The 18,954-nt window shown below is 42.4% G+C and overlaps 1 protein-coding gene across 1 annotated transcript in view; it reads right to left on the reverse strand.

Moving 5' to 3' along the window:
• Positions 1 to 18,954, reverse strand: part of celsr3 (cadherin, EGF LAG seven-pass G-type receptor 3) — a 105,298-nt gene that overhangs the window by 62,411 nt on the left and 23,933 nt on the right. The window contains 1 exon segment of the mRNA XM_044142065.1: positions 14,465 to 14,753. Coding sequence (XP_043998000.1) covers positions 14,465 to 14,753 — 289 coding nt within the window.

An 18,954-nucleotide genomic window follows, 5' to 3' on the forward strand; every position in this document is an offset into this window, starting at 1 on the left:
GAACACCCACACACACTGCCCCCTCGCATCGGCAGAGCAGACGGGTTTGAAAGTAGCCTAAAGACAGATGGCTCCTTGAGGACCCACTTTAGATCGTGCTGACGGCCCCAAAATACACACAGACAGTGAGATGCCAGACAAAACAAAACCGAATAGCTAACACATCAATAATTAACACAATGCAGATATATTTTATATCCCAAAACGGACATAAACACTTCATCTACCTTTCTTTCTACCTCGTACACACACACATCAACACATACATGGATCATTGCCCCTGCCCTCGAGGCTGTCGGGTTTGATCATGTAACTGTCTCTGCTGGCACTTTGTTTTCGCTGCTTTTAGATGCCAGAGAAGCCGCTGGCAGCGACCTCACATCTTTACAGGGACACGCACACACACACACACACACACACCACACGCCTGCATACAACACTGCAGCTGTGAGTCAATAAAAGTCCTCACCTTTCCTCGTGATCAATTAGATGTAAATTGGACACGACACACGCAAGACACAGCCACTTCCAGACCGCCATCCCACATACAGTAGAAAAACACATAAAGATTCTGCAGGGCGAGTCAAAGAAACACACTGAGAGGAAGGCTGCAAAAACTCACATGTCTGATTCACATGTTTATACGGAGTCTATCTGACACAGGACAATTCGAATGGCACACTGTTATATCTGAAGCTTTTGGAGCTTGTACAAGGACAGTCAGCTGCTTCATGGCATTTCCCTCGCAGATAATCTGATCTCAGCAGTCAAAGATTATTCTCTGGACTCTTGATCATTTCCTGTTTATTGGAACCATGATTTCTCCTCACAAATGTCTTCATAACCATTTCACTTTTCAAGAAATCCAGTCTGTTGACGGGACAACTGTTAGTGGTGCGTTCACAAACCTCGCATTTTTGAAAGAGTGTCAAGAGAGAGAGAGAGAAACAGCTTCTGAAAATCCTGTTTGTAGTTTGCAACGAGTCACCTTTGGACTCGTTGCAAACAAGCAGAAACACAGCTTAGACCAAAAGCATAACACCAGACCACCCTGGAAACACACTGCCCACTTTGAAACACGGTGGTGGTGGTATGATGTTGTGGGGATTCTTTTTTTACTGACAGAGAGAATATAACAGACCAACAACAAATAATCTGAGCTACAAAGTAATGATTCAGATCAAACGTGTAAATCCCAGTAAATCATTGAAGTTTGTGTTTTTTAACAAGATAAAATGTGAAAATGTTTATCAGGGTGTAAATATTTGGCAGTCTATGTATGAAGAATCAAATCCTTGTAAAAAAATATAATAAATCCGCTGCATTTGTTAGCACAAACCGGATCTCATCAATTAATAAGAGGTCTCTGTTTCTTGGCCCGACTCTCGATGGCTGTGGCCGTTTGTTTTCTTCCATATATCACTCTCTCGCAGTTTGTCCACTCTGCTTTTAATCACCCTCTTTCTCCGCCTCACTTAATTTGCCATGGCTCCGGGCGGGCCCGTATCTTCCCGATTTTGGCTGACAAGCACTCTCTCTTTCACACCGCGGCTGCGTCAACCCCCCGGGGGGACGCGAACAATCTCACCCATACAGAGAAACACCCAGACACAATCCCGCCTCAGCTTACAACGACTTGGGGACGTTTCAAAATAATCACATCTGCCTGTCGGTGTTTTGCCTTCCCTCATAACGTCGGCCATCGCAGGTTAAGTCTACACTCGCCTGTGAGTGCACACAACAGGGAAGCAATTATATTGGAAAAAAACCCCTGAAGTTTATAGACTGGGAGAACCACCACTACATATTCCGGCCTTTGTTTGCGGCACCCGCTCATCCGTAGAGACCCTCTCATTAATATTAAAATAAATAAATACGCATTAATACTCATGAATTATGCGTGAGGTGAGACCTTAACACAGACAACTACAAACGCATCCACACACACGCAGATACACACTGTTTGTTATGCACACAGAGTTGAGCTCAAGTTGACAGACAGAAAATAAATTGGCTAAAGAAAAAATAAAACATATGTGCATGCAGATGCACAATATCAAAAAGAGAACAAACAAAAATCTGCATCCACAGGAATGTATACATTGTAATTATAGTTAGAAAACCAGCAGACACAGTTTCTCAGACTGAATCAAAGATGGGTTTATTTCTTGTCTCGTAAGGTGTGAACTCCATCGAGGCTCCCATTGATCAACAGCAGCGCGACACACACAACACGAGTAGGGAAACGGTGTGCGGTTCCTCATGCAGACACAAAGGTCAAGCGATTACAAAACAGTGGGAGTCCTATTGCAAGAAAGCACTTAGAAATTCATGCAAAAAAAAAAAAAAAAAAAGCATGCATAAGCTGCATGCACAGATGGTTTTTAATGAGCATACCATAATGGAAGCGAACACGCCCACACAGCCACACAGGCGAGATGGCATTTAATAGAAACATGCAGCCAAACAAAGAGGAGCATATAGAGTGAGACGCGTCATGCAGACAGCCCTACTGAGGGCAAACTGAGAAAATTACAGCAACATGTCAGGTGGGATCATTAAACTTTTTACTCCACTTCACTGCCACTAATAACTGCTTTTGCAGTCCCATGTTTTAACAAACATAAAGCAGTTTGACAGCTCCATTGACGATAATTGGATCGCTTAAAATGTTCAGCAGCACAAAGAAGAAGAGAGAAGACTAGTGTGTGTGTGTGTGTGTGTGTGGGCGTGTGCGTGTGTGTGTGTGTGTGTGCTTAGATATAGATAAGCGCTACATTATACCGGCTATGAGCAAGTTCATAGACACGGCGTCGGACCGTTTTGATGGTTTAAGTCACTTGATGTGACTTCAGAGACAGTGACTGTTTGCTATGGAACAAAGAGTGATACAGCACTCCCCCGTCCTCAGGCTGTTGCTGTACACTGCTGGTCAGCTGGCTGAAAAAGACAGCTACTATGGTCTTTCCTAAATTTCAAGCTGATAAATTTGGCAGTTTGGAAAAAATATTCAAGCCGTAAACAACACAAGTACTTCTGATCTGCCAACTTAAGGAGCACATTGTTAAAACTGTCAATATGTAATATGGTTTTTGTGGTAAAATGAATTCTTTTTTGTTGTTGTTTTAAGCTAAAACAGAGAACACAAAGCATATTTTTTGTTATAGCAATAAAAAGAAAATTATGTTTATTTTTTTTTTTTTACATGATATTAATTTATACAGGTGTTTAGCACCAAAGAATACCAAGATTTAAAAAAGTTATGGTTTTATTTTTTTGTTTGTTCATTGTTATGGTTTAAAGTCTTCTAATACTAAAATAAGTAAATAAAATAATAAAGTAATAAAATAAGCTGGCGTGATTGGCTTTTTCTCCAGTTTTGTGAACCAGTGAGTAATGCTCTTCTGTAATAGAAATGCTTTTTGGAAACAAAATCAAAGCTTTTTTGTGCTTTTGGCTCCAAAATCCTTTATTGGAACCAAAATGCTTTTCTACATGCTCAAAAATACATATATAAAAACATAAACAGTTACACCAAAGCTAAATGTGCACCAGCAATTACCCTGATTTAAATAACGGTTAAAAAGCAGCTCAGTGCACGCTAGCTACCTTTGCAGACAGCCTAACTAACTAACCAGCTACCTCAACATGTTCAGCATGAGAATCTCATTCCAGCCCATGCCCAGAGTTAATATTTTCATGTATCCCATCTACGTTTTCACTTGGACACACCTACTAGCACATTCTCACAGCTTGTCCAGAATTCAAGAAGCATATCAAGACATATCTTTCTGCTCTCAGTTTGGATTTATTACTTCATTAATGTAACGTTATGTTCTCGTTTTCCCTCCCTGCATCCTCATGTTTCTTCCTTGCTTACGTCCTTCTACAATTCCCTCCGTTCCCGCTCTCTCTTTCTCCCTCCAAATCTCACCCTTTCTTTTCTTTCTTTTTTTCCCCTTTTCTTCCTCTGCGCCTGCCTTAATGCATTCACACCGCCCCTTCATTCACGCAGATGTTTTATTCATCAAAGCGGGTATTCTTCAACCACCCCCTCGGCATCTTGCTTCGCTCCGCCCCATGGCCCTCCTCCTCCTCCTCTTCCTCCAGCCCAGCACATGGTCCTTCCCCAGAGACCAGCATGCTCCCACTTGCTTCCCCCTACTCCTTCCTATTGCACTTGCTTTTCCATACTTGTGGCTCTTTATGAAGCTTAGACCACATGCAGTGTTTTAACTACTCATTTGAAACAAAGTTATGCAAAGACTCACAGTTCTCAACCGATGCGCTGCAAGCAAGCAGAAAAAACAAAAGCATGCCATACAAAACTGGAACAAATGTTTCGGCTAGAAGTAAAAGACAGGCACTGTTTGAAGAGACTCTGACTTTGATGTATAAAATCAATAACCATAAACACAGTCTGCTGCGCTCTTTCGACGAGAATCAGAGCCGAAAGGCATAAATAGAGATGATGTCATGAAACGACACTGGCCAGCCGACAGCCTGAGGACGGATCATTTCAGGGATGTGTCATCCAAAGGAAAGCTGCAGTCAAACAGCTTCGTAGTGTACTTCATTATTTATTAGTGAGTCGGTGATCTCACTACTACAGTGAGTCTTTGTGCGGTGCCAATTTATTCCTTTCAAATCTCTGGCTTTGTTTGTAAAATCTGAAGTTCTTCTTGGGAACGCCTCATCAGACTTGAAGAAACAAAAGCACAGAGGAAGAAGCATCTGGTCCAGGTTAAGTTAACATTACTGGTCAAAATCAATTTCAGTAAAAGTATCATCCGGTACAACGCCTTGGAAAAATAACCTCAACCTTCCCACATTTTTGCCACAAGGAGGCATTTCAAGGTGCTTTATGTGATCGAAGAACACAGAGAGCAAAACTGTAAAGTGAAAGGTAAGAGTTATGTGTCGTGCAAAAACTTATCAGCACTTTGCAGAACTTTGTTTTATTTCAACGACAGCAACAGGTATTTTCTGATGTGTCTCAAACGAGCGTTACACTTTCAGAAACTGAACAGAGCCTGCTTGTAGGACAAAAAGTTTGGTTTTGGTCTCGTCTGATCACCGAACCTTCTTGCACATGCTTGCTGACTCAGCTTATTGTGGAAACCTGGAAACAATGGCTTCCTTGATGCTAGTCTGTCAAAAAAAAAAAAAAGAAAAAAAAGAAAAGGAAAAGCTAGAAAATGTTAGAAAAACAAGCAACTGGAACATTATTGTTTAAATATGACATTCATATTTTGTGATTCTTCTTCTTCTCTTCCTTCATTATCGTGTCTCTTCTGATACGCCTTTTCTGTGGCGTATCAGGTGGCGACAGCAAAAGCAACGATTGTTCATACCTGGAACATGAATGTATAACATTTAAAGCCCACAAAATATTCTTTGCAGATCAACATGGTCCTCATATTGTGATTTGGGTTGGTAACTTTATTTAGAAGTATTAGTAGAAAAAAAATGCCAAAAGCTTACACAATTTTCCTGTTACTCTGCATTTTGGCACATAAAAGCCCAACAAAAGACATTGGCAGCTTTTGGATGTGCCAGGACAAAAAATGTGAAACGTGAAAGATAGACTGTGCAGTACATATTTGTGTTTTTTTTATGATAATACAGGAAATTATGTTTTTCTGTCTTTTTTCTTTTTACATAACATTAATTTACACAGGTGTTTAGCACCAAAGTATACCAAGATCTTTTAAAAAGTCTGTCCTTCATCCTTTGGAAAACAGGAACATTGAAGATAACTACTTTCTAATTTATTGGTACAGGGATGCCAAGGTCATGTGAATATTCACTGACTATAAAGTTTGATCTGATCTGAATTTTTCACTTTTAAAAGAAACCAGAAATGCCCTCGAGGAGCCTGAGCCTAAAACAAACCCTGCTTCCTTTTCCTGTCCTCTCCAAACTCTTCTATCCATTTCTCCCACTTAGTTCAGCAAATTATGCCCACTGCAGTAAGATTTTTTTTCAACATGCATATTTTAACTAGTGCCTATTGTGTATTTAGACGCCCCTGTTTCCTCCGACTACTTGAAAAACGGATCATTTTAGGAACTGATGGCACTCACTTAATTCTCTGTTGCCCGGTCTCAACGCACGAGAGACACAATCAGTCACTCGATTAATGACCTTTATAATGAATGTCACTCGCTGAATCCATTCTGTACCATTATCTCTTTTCGTCCCTGGCTCTTCTGTCTTCGAATGGTTTTTATCTACCCAACAACCCGCTGCCCTCATCTTCCTCTTCAGCCATCTTCTCAAATGGTTTGTTTCCACTTCTAACTCATCTCCCACTTTATTCAAGCTGCTTCTCTTCAATTTTTTTTTCACAATTATCTTTTTTTTCCCTTCAACATGTAATCTTAACTCCGATTCTTGAAGCGTCAGTCGTTTCCTCAGCGTCAAGCAGTGATTTCTTTCGCCATCACTTTCACTGCATTTTCTCCCAGCTGTCAGACTCGTTTTACCGCTAATTGAGTTTGTTTTACTTCCTCTCCACGAATGACTCTAAAACGTCAAACTGCTGTGCCCTCCCAATGTCTAATAAGGTATTTGTACACTGAAAAACAGCACAAATACTGTGTAATAAACAAGGATCAACTAGTTATTCTACTATTTAAACCACACCAGAATTTCAATAACTAATTATTGTTTCTCAAATATTTTTCTTTAGAAGTTTAAAATCTTTGCTCAAATTCACAGAATAAAATGACAAAAGAAAACGAATGAATTGAACATGAAAATACATTTCTTAAAAATAAACTAGAAAATACTTGCCTCATCAAAATAATTGATGTAAAACATTGATTTTTTTTGCAGTCCGAAGAGAGTTTCAGTGTCCTGCATAATTAGCTCCATAACCTTTATACCTGGGTCTGTGCTCACGCTCATTGCTGCCTCTGGCTACTTTACATTCGCATGTCCTCCAAAAATAATTTCAGAAATACATGAGGTAAAATATTAGACATGTTTCCAAAATTTGCACACCATACTTCCATATTTCTGTGTCAACTTACACTTTATGATTTTTTTTTTTTTTTGTAATTGTTGACTGGCCAATAAAGGTATCAGTTTTTTGTTTCATTCATAGCCATTTTAGAGTTGGCAAAAGTGTAAATTAAAGCAGATGCTTTTTTTCAAAACCTACACTCCTTTTACGTCATGTTATTGTTTGTGAGCTGCTTGGCTCACTTCCAGGAAGAAAACGTTTGACTGAAGCTATTGCGTCTAACTGTGACAGGGGTATGAATAATGTTTTGCTTAAATATACAAAAAATATTCAAGTTTTTGTTATTCAAAGTAAAATACTAAAGAAAATGTTCTTGTGCTACAAAGAGCTCAGGTGTGCACTCTGCTGTTGTGATGTGTTATTTTAAAGAAACTATAAAAAAATTTATTTTGTGTCCATCTTTGATTTAATTCCATTTCCTGTTTCTTGTCATTTCATCCAGTCTGGCTAAAGATCACAGCCTATCCTTTTGTCTTATTCTCCGTTTATAAATCCTTCTGTTCCCAACTGTCTCCTCTTCCCACGTTGCTTCCTGTCTTGACTTTTCAACCCGGCCCATTTTCGTGATAAAAAGTAGCATTTGCTTATATCGAGCATTTTTCTTCTCAAGCTTCATCCGGTTAATGTGCTCTCTGTGTGGGATCTGTCTCCTCTCCCTATCGGCAGGATTAGATTTCTCAGTCTAACATGCATATCTACTTTATCACACCCAAAACTAATCTGATCTCTGCCTGCCGCATTTCTTCTCCAGCTTGTTCTGTGTTACCAACTCCTATGCTGTGCTTCTACCTCCCCTGGTGTAAAAACATAAATTACTTCTGCAGAACCAACAGATTTAATTTCTGTCTCTGTCCTCTCTTCTTGCCGTTCACCAGTTTATCCTTTCACAAACTAATTTAGTGCGGATCCTCGCTTCCGTCTCTCTGACTTGCATCTCCGTTGCATCTCATGAATCTTTTCTTTGTATCGATCAGCTCTGCGAGGCGTTGCCCCGGTGTTACAGCGGGTGTAATCACATACCTGCCCTTTCTGTCGGCTTTTATCTCCACCTGTGAGGTTGACTGTCTGCTGGGAACTTCCTGAAACCACTGACTACTTTCAGAGCTAATAAATGGTGTGCTGCTGTTGATGTCAGAGATGCAGAATATGCATTTTTATTTCTAGGGAATCATTTCTATGTAGGTAAAAGCTACTTCTGTTATAAATAAAACCAAAAGATTCTTGTTTTCTACGTTTTCATAAGTTAACCTCATATATCACAAGGTATGATAAGTGTTTGGTGCTTTGAGCCAGAACGATCCCTCAAGACAAAAATCAATAAATCAGTTAAATATAGAAACTTGTCACATATTTGCAGGATGTCCTAAAAAGCCACCAGAAGGATTTTCCCATAAGACGGAACAGTTTATGGAAAGATTGATGGATGGAAAAGTAACAAGAGGAAATTTTTAAAGCACAAATATCATTAGAGGCACGTCTCTAAAACAAAAAGGTACTGCGTGCCATCTGGACCACCAGAGCACAACGCTGACACTAAAAAGAAGCCCTTGTTGTTAACAAGACATATCTTTACACTTTCTAACACTTTCTAATGGAAATATAACTCAAATCGATGTTACTTATTGGCAACACAGAAAATGATGGAGTGAGCACTTTTACTTTCACTGTAGATTCTCTGTGCAGAAAATGTGAGTGAGTAAAGAGGGAGGACTTCTCCTCATCCAGCTTTTCTATTAAGAATACGTTAAAATTTTTTTGTGCCTCTGGTGAATATGAAGCAATCGTAAAGCTGGTTTGCAGGGAAGAAACAACCCAAAGCTGAAGGACAAGAACATAACACAGTTCATGCCAAATTGAAAACAAAAAGCTCCACTGTGGGGGTTATTCGGGAAATACACTCTGTTTTAGTGATGTTTGGGCTTTTTTATTGTACAAAACATATTGACTGATCTCAGCAGATAGTCCCATTATAAATTAAATCAAAACAGTTTTCTACAAATGGTCCTCCTATATATTTACCTGTTATGATAAGTGGCCGCCACCAATTGTTATCTGAAGATAGTGCTTGATTGCAGCTGCTTTTTGAATTTTACGTCAGTCCTTTAGCTTCCCTTGTGTAGGATTAGCTTGAAGTGGATTTTTTGAGAGTTACAATGTTTGAGTGGTGTGGCATAGGCTGTCAAAATAAAATAAGAAAATAAAAAACACCCTGCTCTGACAGCCACATCATTACAGGGTTTACAGGTTACAATTTTACAAAACTGAGATTTTCAGCTGCTTCTCTTCACTGCTGTTCTTACATGGTACTTACTAGAAGTTATGGGATCTGGCAAACATCCTGCATGTCAGAGCAGCTACACTGAGCAGAACCTGAACAGATGATATGTCTGCCCGGCAGCAGCCAGGACTTTAGTTTTATTCAGACATAGTTTATCACGAGCAGCTCCTGTACATGCACACTAGACTCCCAACAGAGAGTGTGCATTTTTTATTGAATCTAACATTTTTGTAATTCAAACCAAACTTATGCTCCAACACCAAACCCTAAACCTGTATCAACATCAACAGTGGCCTTAATGTTTGACATCTTTATATTTGACAAGCACATTTTGATTGTACAGCAAACGTATCTGATGGTCATGAATGTGCATTTGACTAAGTGGAAGGTTAGAAACCAACTTTTCAACCAGTTCTGCTCTTTGTCCAGCAGACATTCTCTGAGGTTTGGTCTCACTAATATAAAACAGCACAGCAGCTGTTTCATTCCCAGTTTAGATTAATTATTTAAGACGGCAGATGTCAGGTCACGAGAAATTTGCAGGCGCTTAAGAGCTGATTTATTTTTCTTTTCCAAAGCCTCAGTCAGTGAGTGTATTTCTCATTTGTTTCCTTATAACATCAGACATTTCTGCAAAATCAGTTGAGCTCATTTTGACCTAGTTTGGCATAACGTAGGACATGATTTTGTCAGGTTTTATCTTTATTTTGATATTTAAAACCAAAACAAAATTGATTTCAAAACCATGTTTTCTGTGTTGCTGAGTTGCTTAGACGAGCTGAAGTAGAATGAGTTTAGGGTGCATGCATTGCCACTGCCATTGGTAAATCACATAACACAGAATTAAGTCATTTTATCAGTGAGAACCCTAAATATTAACCAAACAGATGGGAACGCAAACAGGAAATGAAACAGATTTTCCGCTACTGACAGGTCTGAAGACAATCATCATTCTCACCGTTTGCCTCCAAATCCTCATTAAAGACTCGGTTTAACACACTTGTAATTCAAATGTAACTTGTTTCAGAATGTCAAAATCTATTAAAAGTCACTCATCCTGTATTCTTCTACTAATCCCCGATGAACAGTTTAATGCTTGTGTCTCAGAAAAGCAAAACCTTGCATTATGTGAAATCCCACATTGGAAAACTACATTTTATTACCCATTTGAGTTTTTGTTGCCTTCATAGAAATGGTGGTATCTTTAAGCTTGACACAAATAGCTGAAGAAGAAGAAAGAAGAAAATTTAAAATACTTGAAAAAGGATGCATTATCCCCCAACAATATGCATGTTTAAGGGACCACAGAGAAAAGACCTGAAAGCAGTTAAAAGCTCTGACACCAAGACATCGATGGGCTTTTCACAGCAGTAGGAAAGTAGGAAAACTCTCTTTTAAAGAGTTAAATTCTGACTAAGTTAAGGATGAATGTGTTTTGTTGTCACCCTGATTATTTGTCACCCTGTATTTTGTGCATTATGTTTTTGAGTTATTTTTGTGTGAAAGTTGATTATCACAGTTATTCTATATCTCTACGCTGTCACTAATCTAATCTCCTCAGTTCCTTAGAGTTGTTCCCTGCTGTTTCCAGTCCCTTGGTCCCTGCATTTGGGTCCTCTTGAAATTTAAAATGTCACAGCCACGACAGGCTGATGAGGAAAAACAACTATTTAGATTTTCTTTATAGGCGTTGGCACTACACTAATCTCTTTTCAGAGCTTGTGTGCTTGCAAAGGGACATCAGCGCAGATGTTCACGCATCAAACCTGACTCAGATCTGATGCAGACTTCTGTTTCTGACTGAAAAAATAAAAATAAAGATATGACTCCCTCTGTGGGAAACCAAGGTTTCCAGTGTTGATGAAAACCCCGGGCAAGCTCAGCTCCTGCCTGTGAGAGCGATCCACAGAGTTTCAGGGAAAAACCGAATCAAAGCCACAAAGAAAGGATAAGGGGGAAAGGGTAACGGCGGGGCCGGACGGAAAAACCGACAGAAATACAAAGCAAACAAGGTTAGTAGATGTCTGGAGATTTCTAGGAGTTGCAGAATCAATTCGTCCCTCACTATTCCTCGTCATCCCTCTTTTTTTTCCTTCTGTTTGCCCCGGGGCGGTGAGGAGACGCTACAACACCCGACACCTACGCAGGAAGAGCTCAACAACAACAGACCGGGCTGATTTCCCTTGTTCTCGCTCACCTCTCTTCATCCATTTTCCCCGGAAGCTTTGCCTCTTTATTATTCTCACTCAGTTCATCTGTCTCCCTCCATCCACAGCTAAAGCCGGTGTCATACTCAACCCTCTCCTTTCAAGCTGACTCCATTATTTCTCAATTTTTCTTGTTAAGTTTTTGTAAAACATTTTCTTTGTGACACCCTGAATTTGTTCTTTTAATATTTATCTATTTATTTTGCAATTATTTTTATCCCCTTGGTCTTCATTTATTAGAATTAAATATTTATATTAAAATAATTATCAAATCATAGTTTATGATTTTGGAAACATCCAAAAGTTAAAAGGATTTCTACTCACAGTAGGAAGTTACATGTTGTGTCACTTCCTTCTCCAATAAGCCACAGTAAAAAAAAAAAATAATTGTGACCTTGGTCTTGTAGCGTTTCAATGCATTGAATAGACACAAAAGTTAAACGTGAATTGTATTGCTAATTGGATTTAGCTTGCTTTCTGAGCATTAACTAGAAAATCCCACCGGTTCTCCGACTAATTACTCAACCATGACGTTAATCCCAGCTCCGAGCTCCAACGTACATCAAATTATTTTCATTCACTGCCATAAAATCTACTACTTTAAAACATTTCCACATCTCCTCGTGACACATCGTTTTTAAGTCGCTGCCCATCTCATTTCCTATTTTAACTGAACTCACATCACCGGTCCAGGTCTGGAAATCTGAGTCCTCTCTGGTAATGTTTTGGTGGGATCCGCCCACACAGCTGGGAGTTCACAGACCAAACTTTTCACCGCATTTCTTACCCACCAAATAACTTTTCTCTCCTAAATCTGATTATCTAAAATGATCTCTGCCGCGTTTCTATTTCTCCCTAATAAAGATTTTATTACTTCTTCTCCCTCATATTCCCGTCAGCTCTACTTCTCAGATTTCTCTCCATTCTGTAAGCTTTCCTGGGCTCCTTCATCTCTCTTTCACTTTGTCACAACGCTTCTCTTTCTGCTCTCCTCATTTCTTATCTCTCCGCTCATCTCTTCCCCTCCGTCTCAGTGGGAGGCTGAAAAACGTTGTGTCTCGCTCATGAAAGAGAAGTGCCACTTCCGTCTTCCAGCTCTCTTTTGACGCAAAATAAAAAGAAATGTAAAATATCCCCCAGACTCGCATAAAGTCGCACACAACCTAGCCTCCATACTCTTTTATATCAAGTCAATGGCTGAGGCAATATAAAGGGACAAGAGAAGAGGGATGATGTCTGAAAAGAGTTTGGTGTATTGGGCAAGGTAAGAAAGATGCAGCAGCTTTTGTGTCTGGGTTATAGCAGGCGAGAAGACGACGAATTAAAAAATAGCAACTGCCTCTCTGCGTGTGTGTCTGCGTGTGAATACCTGTGTGTCACAGACGAAGTAACAGGTAGTTCGGGAGGAGGAATGGCTCCCGTGAGGCTGAGTGAGTGTGTGTGTGTGTGTTTTTATGTTGTTCGTCTCAACATGACAAAAGAGAGAAAACGGAGTCGATCAAAAAGAAAGTCAGTGTGGGACGAGAACAAAGAATCGCTGACTGTCTGCGTTACTTTACCAGAGCACACTAAATCAATAATGTGGAAGCAAACATTGGTTTGTTCCTACGTCTAATGTCTGTGAACAAATTCATCATGATATATTTTCTGTATTTGTAATAAAACATGTCTTTTATTATTATTAAATTAAGTAATTCAAATGCCTTCAAGTTTTCATACATTTATGTCAGGGTTAGCATATTGAGAAAGAATAAATTGTAAATATGTCTTGGGTTTTGGGTTAAAAAAATAACAGTTAAAATAATTAAAGAAACAATATATAAAATTAGTTGCAAAAGTTTGAATGTGATTTTTTGTTTTCATTCACACTGTGCTGAAACACCCACAAACAACCAAAATGATTTTTGAGCTAAATGCTCGTTGCAAAGAAGCAACAAAGTTGTTGCCATTACAGAGATCCTGCTAATATCCTTGGAGTGCAAAACAGCCCCTCAGAATGCTGCTGCCACTCCCATGCTTCACAGTTGAGCTGAATCTTTGACTCTTTGACTGACAGCTGCAAATTTGTTATGCTTTAACGTATTCATTACTTTAACAGTGGCTTCCTTCTTACTCTGCATTCTTAGTCCATACTGATTGTGCCTTTCATCTGAGCGATGCAGTTTGGGAAAAACTTGAACAGAACTGTGTGCTCCAACAGAACAATAAATCCAATTTGTAATTGAGTTGGAAGATATTTTCCCTGAAAAGTCTGGTTTCCGAGACACCAACCTATTCATTGAAGCTTTACCTTTTCTGACAAGGAGATTGGTCAAATATGCAGCTGAAATGATAATATGGACAATCAGTTTTTGTTTTTATTGTTTATGGGATTAGGTGTAGTTGAAAGTTGTAGGCCACGCTCAATAAATAAATGATTAAAATAAATCACTAAAAGGCCAAAATTATATTATGACATTCACACACGCGATGGTCTGTAGAAAACGTTCACTGGAACTAAACATGCTAAATATGGCAACACAGCTAAAGTGCAATGATTAATAATGATCCCATTATTAATTAAAAGTCTAATGGTTCTGATTACAATGACTTTCAATGTTTATATGCAATGAGTCATGTTTTTCACTACAGCTGCTACCCAACGAAGGACCAGTTTATAGTTAAAGTTCACACATTCGTTATAGAGTCTGATGATTCATTGAAGCAGTTGCACAGGGAAGAGCAACCAGTTAATATAAACCATGTATGTTGGGAGTGCATGGAAAATCTGAGGCTGTAAAGCATATTCTACCAACCGGAGCAGTCAGAACCAACACATGGACATTATAATGGTTCCGTTTCAGAAGAGAAATCTGAAATTGCTCACATTTGAGTTTTCTATTCCACAGATCAAACTGTGTCTGCATCTCTTTCTTTGCCTTCATCCAGGACTCTCTCCACCCCACTCACCGGTGTAGTCTTCACGGCAGATGCAGGTGTAGCCTCCTTCTCTGCGGGCACACACTCCTCCGTTCAGGCAGGGGTTGGAGTAGCACAGGTTGATCTCCGTCTCGCAGTAATCGCCCGTGAAGCCCACAGGGCACCGGCACCGCAAGCCGGCAATGGGATGGATCGGCCGGAACAAGATGGAAGGCGACGAGATGAAGGGCGCAGAACTATTGAAGCGCAGCACTGAGATGCACTTCATGTAGTTCTGGCAGGGCTCTCGCAAACACACGTTGTCATCGAATGGGAGAACCTTGAACAATGGAAGAGGAGAGAGGAAAGAGAAAGGTACATGTGGAGAACAATCCCAAACACAGACCATCATTGCTTAGTATTTAAGTTGTTTTTCTTTTCATAACAGCTGAAGATAATGTAGTTACGTCACAGAGCCATTTTATATCACAATGTGGCTGGAAAATACATAGTACCACTCTTAAAAGAATTAAGCTACTTCTTTGCACTTAACCAAAAATTACTGGCTTAGTTTTTCAATATAATTTGAGTCATTTTGATGTTTTTTTATTTAATTAAACTATAAAATTCCCTTTGTCTTTGTTCTGCTGGCTTTCACTTCTCTTCCATTTCTAATCACCCACCTCTGCTCTATATGCTCCCTGGTTTTCACGCCAACTTGTCAGATCCCTCAGTTAACTACGTCGCTGTAGATATTCACCGCCTCTGGGAGTCGGCCTCTGCACAGGTCATGTTCTCTCTTTCAACTTTTCAGCTGTTATCTTAACTTTACAATTAAACCAGAACCAGCCCGCCTCCATCTAGCTCAGACTTCAGCCAGCTTTGCATAAACGGGAGCTGAGTTTGATGGAAACTTTAATGGCTCTTTTAATGGATATTCCTATGAGTCATAAAAAGCAGTGATGGAAAAATTAAAACTCCTTCCTTGTGAAGACGAATCAATAAAATAAAGCATGTTCCATTACAAACCAAAACCTTCAGCCAGAACCCCCAGTCACCACTCAGTACTTTCTGTAAGCAACAATATACATGATATATCAATGGAAAGGTAAAAAGACTCTCTGCTCGATGGATGGATGGAGGGATGAATGGATGGATGGATGGATGGATGGATGGATCTCAGTCTGGCTCATCAACTTTCCATGTATTTCTAATGTTTTCTAAAGGTTTATCAATTAAACCCATTTTATCCTGCTAAAATAAATCTTGTAATTAATTTGATTACTCTTAATCTGCCACAGCTACTTAGTGCATTAGCCATACTCTGGATCCTCAGCTGGAACTGTACCTGCTCCTGTGTTATAACTGGTGAGGATGAGTGTTTGCAATTCTTCATCATCACTGTGTTTGTATGAAATAACGCGCCACATGTCATTGAGAAATTTTCACTTCCACTTGGTCTTTTGTCCTGATGTTGGCCATTTAAAAACCTCTGTTTATTTCCTCAAAATGTCTCTCTATCCTGAGATACTTTTGATAGTGTCCTCTGCCTGTCCTGTTTTCTGCAAATCTGTGATCACTTCCTGTCCTTCATGTGCAAATATCTTCAGTATCTAAGGACAGATTTGCTCTCCCTGTTACTCTTTGATGTTGGGTTTGGATCTGAATCTCCACTTATGCTCTTTAAATTGCCATATGCTTTGTTTTTGATGTACACTTTTAAATTGTAAAAATTATTTATTGTTTTTTAAATTATTTTCTAAAAACATAGTATTAGATTAAGATGGATGGCATCAGTACTACTCCATAAAATTCCCTCACTACATATTAGAAATATTATGCCTGTGTCAGGGTTTGCGGTGTTTGAGGTGGTGAGGTAGACGCTAGAGACCCAGCTTAGGTGAGTGATGATGAAGTTTAATAAAGAAATTATTCATAATCGTCCAACAACAAGGCAGCACTGCTGAGCTGAATCCAGGGCTCGACACAGGTAGCACAAGTGATAAGAATGGACAGAGACTGTAGTGACATCAGACGTAAACTAGACGTACACAGACTGAGGACCCGACGACGACAGACACACACAGGTGACACTAAATACACAAGAGGAAATCAGGGAACGAGATACACCTGGGGACTAATCACGGGGAGACAGGACAACACAGAGACTCAGACACACAGGAAACTAGAAATAAACATACAGAAAAACACAGAACACAACAGTACCCCCCCCTTAACGGGCGGCTCCCAGACGCCCAAAAACCGACACAACAAGGGTGGGTGGAGGGGAGCTGGACGGGGGGCCAGAGTCTATGGAAAAACGAAAAACAACCTATCAAATAGGCGGAGACACTAGGGTCCAAAGTCCAAAAAACAAAAACAAAACAAACCCAACTGGGTGGGCGGAAACACAGGAAGGCGGGAACCACGGAGGAGGTCAGGGGGCCGACCTCGGCGCAGGAAGCGGGAGCCACGGAGGCTGTCCGGCGGCCGTCCGCGGCGCAGGAGGCGGGAACCACGGAGGCTGTCCGGGCGGCCGTCCCGCGGGCGCAGGAGGCGGGAACCACGGAGGCTGTCCGCGGCCGTCCGCGCGCAGGAGGCGGAACCACGGAGGCTGTCCGGGCGGCCGCCCGCGGGCGCAGGAGGCGGGAACCACGGAGGCTGTCCGGCGGCCGTCCGCGGCGCCGAGGAGTCTCTAGGGCCGCACAGGGGCGGCAACGAGGAGCACAGGGAAGGGGCTCGGGACTGGCACAGGGAAGGGGCTCGGGACTGGCACAGGGAAGGGGCTCGGGACTGGCACAGGGAAGGGGCTCGGGACTGGCACAGGGAAGGGGCTCGGGACTGGCACAGGAAGGGGCCTGGACTGGCACAGGAAGGGGCTCGGGACTGGCACAGGGAAGGGGCCTGGACTGGCACAGGGAAGGGGCCTGGACTGGCACAGGGAAGGGGCCTGGACTGGCACAGGGAAGGGGCCTGGACTGGCACAGGGAAGGGGCCTCGGACTGGCACAGGGAAGGGGCCTGGACTGGCACAGGAAGGGGCCTGGACTGGCACAGGGAAGGGGCTCGGGACTGGCACAGGAAGGGGCCTGGACTGGCACAGGGAAGGGGCTCGGGACTGAGCACTGGGAGTCTCGGGGGGAGCACTGGGAGTCTCGGGGGGAGCACTGGGAGTCTCGGGGGGAGCACTGGGAGTCTCGGGGGGAGCACTGGGAGTCTCGGGGGGAGCACTGGGAGTCTCGGGGGGAGCACTGGGAGTCTCGGGGATAGCACTGGGAGTCTCGGGGAGTATTTTCAGAAGCTGCTGGAGCGGGCGGGAGGAACGGGAGCCTGGGTGCGCTGCTGGAGCGGGCGGCAGGAACGGGAGCCTGCGCTGCTGGAGCGGGCGGCAGGAACGGGCTCGCGCCGCTGGAGCGGGCGGCAGGAACGGGAGCCTGGTGCGCTGCTGGAGCGGCGGCAGGAACGGGCTCGGGTGGCGGAAGCGCTGCTGGCGGCTCCGGCCGCGGAAGCGCTGCTGGCGGCTCCGGCCGCGGAAGCGCTGCTGGCGGCTCCGGCCGCGGAAGCGCTGCTGGCGGCTCCGGCCGCGGAAGCGCTGCTGGCGGCTCCGGCCGCGGAAGCGCTGCTGGCGGCTCCGGCCGCTGAAGCGCTGCTGGCGGCTCCGCCGCGAAGCGCTGCTGGCGGCTCCGCCGCCGAAGCGCTGCTGGCGGCTCCGGCCGCGGAAGCGCTGCTGGCGGCTGGGCTGACGGAGAGATAGTCCGGCTTGGGAGGCAGAGGGTTACCATTCAGAACGGCTATGGCTGTCAGGCGTTGCCACTCTGCCTCCTGTTGCAACTCCACCAGCCCCAGATGCGGAAGTCTAGGGATCCAGTGGTCCAGCATGAGGACCATGCGCGTGGCTATATTTAAGCGTTTACGGGCAGAGTATGGGCTAGCCACAACTGCCACATAGTCCTCAACCGTATCCCACAATACTTCTGGGTCCATGATGGTTGCGTACCTCACCTCGGTGTGGTCGGGTCCTTCTGTCAGGGTTTGCGGTGTTTGAGGTGGTGAGGTAGACGCTAGAGACCCAGCTTAGGTGAGTGATGATGAAGTTTAATAAAGAAATTATTCATAATCGTCCAACAACAAGGCAGCACTGCTGAGCTGAATCCAGGGCTCGACACAGGTAGCACAAGTGATAAGAATGGACAGAGACTGTAGTGACATCAGACGTAAACTAGACGTACACAGACTGAGGACCCGACGACGACAGACACACACAGGTGACACTAAATACACAAGAGGAAATCAGGGAACGAGATACACCTGGGGACTAATCACGGGGAGACAGGACAACACAGAGACTCAGACACACAGGAAACTAGAAATAAACATACAGAAAAACACAGAACACAACAGCCTGGAAGTCAACAGTCTGAGGAGACCTTTAAGCAGTAGATCAGTTAATTTCCAAAATCTGCCAATTTTTCCCCCATCAGATCCGTTAAATGAAATAAAAACTCAACTTGTATTCTTAAAATCAAAGTTCTTCAGTGTTGC

Source organism: Gambusia affinis, linkage group LG01, assembly GCF_019740435.1.
Source record: "Gambusia affinis linkage group LG01, SWU_Gaff_1.0, whole genome shotgun sequence".
NCBI classification, from domain to species: domain Eukaryota; kingdom Metazoa; phylum Chordata; class Actinopteri; order Cyprinodontiformes; family Poeciliidae; genus Gambusia; species Gambusia affinis.